This window comes from Sinocyclocheilus rhinocerous, unplaced genomic scaffold (assembly GCF_001515625.1).
Source record: "Sinocyclocheilus rhinocerous isolate Xijiao unplaced genomic scaffold, SAMN03320098_v1.1 scaffold665, whole genome shotgun sequence".
In the NCBI taxonomy this organism is placed as follows: Eukaryota; Metazoa; Chordata; class Actinopteri; order Cypriniformes; family Cyprinidae; genus Sinocyclocheilus; species Sinocyclocheilus rhinocerous.
Genome location: NW_015659086.1, coordinates 440,374 through 442,203, shown reverse-complemented (window position 1 = coordinate 442,203; position 1,830 = coordinate 440,374). Strand labels below are relative to the sequence as shown.

The following is a 1,830-nucleotide window of genomic DNA, read 5'->3' as shown; positions in this document are numbered from 1 at the left end:
CTCAATCACCAAAATTACACAAAGTACACAAAAAAAAAGACAAAAACCTTGACAAAACAAAAATACTAAAAATTAAACAACAAAAACAGAAAATCTAAAAACAAAATTCATAATATTAATAAAAACTATATTAGTATACTGTTTAAATAATACTAAAGTAGCACTGCTACGGACATGAATGATACCTCAAATCATGCATCTTTTGCGATAAGGTGCACTGTTATTCATCAAAGAGCTCACTTTTTGCCTTGAACATGCTAAAACATGCAAAAAAAAAATCCCTTAAAGTTACATTGCAGGATAGAAGAGAGTCATACAGTATCAATAGACCATAATACTGTGGGCTCTTTTAAATTAGTAAGAAACGATCCAAAACACCCTAGCAATGCCATGGCAACCAATCACAAAACTGTAACATCACGGAGGTGAGTTTTGCATAGGCAAGATCCACTAATAAAAAAAGCATTGCTTTTGACAAAAGATTAAAATAAATGTACTTTATTTAGATAAACAACAATAATCCAACAAATATACGCCAGCATCAATAAATACTACTATAAAAACTTGTGAGCACAAGCGTGAAATCTTTTACTGAGCTGGATTACAATTGCAAATTGTTTACAAGTTTCCCTCAGCAATTCTGTCTTTTACCTTCTCCTCTATATTTGTGAAGTACTTCATTTGGGCCAGGAGCTCTTTGGCGGTCAGCAGATCCCCTGTGAAAAGAGACTCGTGAGGCAAACACAAAAACAGCTATTTTCCACTCGCAAGCCATGGAAATGTGCATGCAACCGGCCTTGGAGCTGAATTTCTGTCAAATTTGGGAGGTCGTGAGGAGGAGAAAGAGAGAAAAATACCTTTGTTCAGGGATGAATTCATCCGTTCAGTCAAGTCTTTCAGTTTCTCTGTTGAAAGGAAGTAAAATACAGTACATGAACAGCACAACCAGAGTGACTTAGAAGCGAAAACATAAAACCACAGGGCCTTGAACTTTCTGATGGAATGAATCTAGGGCCACAAACGGTCACATAAATAAGCTGCGAGCGACATTAGTGGGCGCAGAGCAGTATTTCAACAATCACTTCCGGTTGGAGCTTTTCTTTCTGGCCTACACACCTCGCACAGACCGCCCGATAGCGCTGACCTCGTCTAGGCTCCACGTCTCTGCGAGGCTCTCGTTGATCTCCATGACCTCTAGGAGAAACGTGGGGTCTGCGGTGGCGTCCGTACCTTCCTCCAGCAAAACCCCTCGCAGCTCCAACTACAGCAGAACATGCAGGTTACGCAGGGTAAAGCGCTACTGAAACAGCACTATGGCCTTTTTGCAGCAGTTATAACAGACTACAATATAACATTCAGTAGTCATAGATCAGATAAAGTGCCTGTTTTTCAGTTAGCGCCCATAGATAAACTGAACCTATTTTTCTGTATGAAGTGTATAGAAAATGTTGAAGTGTAAAAGTACAGAAAATTTCAAAGGTTGATATAATAAGTGATATATATATATATATATACACACAGTGTTGGGGGTACGTTATAGACTAAATGTGAATTTGCATTTCATCCCACTCACAAAAAAAAACAGATTTAGTATTCATCAAAATTAATTAAAAAAGTGAAATGCAAACTCAGAATATGAACAGAATATGAACAACTCAGAATTATAACAATAATTAAATATGTTAAATAACACAAATGTATCTAATCCCATTTTATTAACTAATGTCTTTGCTGCTGACCTTTGATGATCCAGTTCAACCATACTAATAAGCAAAAATGACTTTAGATAAACTAACAATTGTGCTTCATTGTTTTTTTTTTTATTGTTGA

General features: G+C 36.6%; 1 protein-coding gene across 1 annotated transcript in view; it reads right to left on the bottom strand.

Annotated features, from left to right (window-relative positions):
* Positions 1-501: 501 nt before the first annotated feature.
* LOC107723301 (iron-sulfur cluster co-chaperone protein HscB, mitochondrial-like) overlaps positions 502-1,830 on the bottom strand; it is an 8,192-nt gene continuing 6,863 nt past the window's right edge. Inside the window, exons 4-6 of the mRNA XM_016531864.1 lie at positions 1,117-1,261; positions 858-905; positions 502-716 (exon numbers count right to left, since the gene is read on the bottom strand). Of these exons, the coding sequence (XP_016387350.1) occupies positions 619-716; positions 858-905; positions 1,117-1,261 (291 nt within the window). The 3' untranslated portion in view covers positions 502-618. The remainder of the gene's footprint in view (positions 717-857; positions 906-1,116; positions 1,262-1,830) is intronic.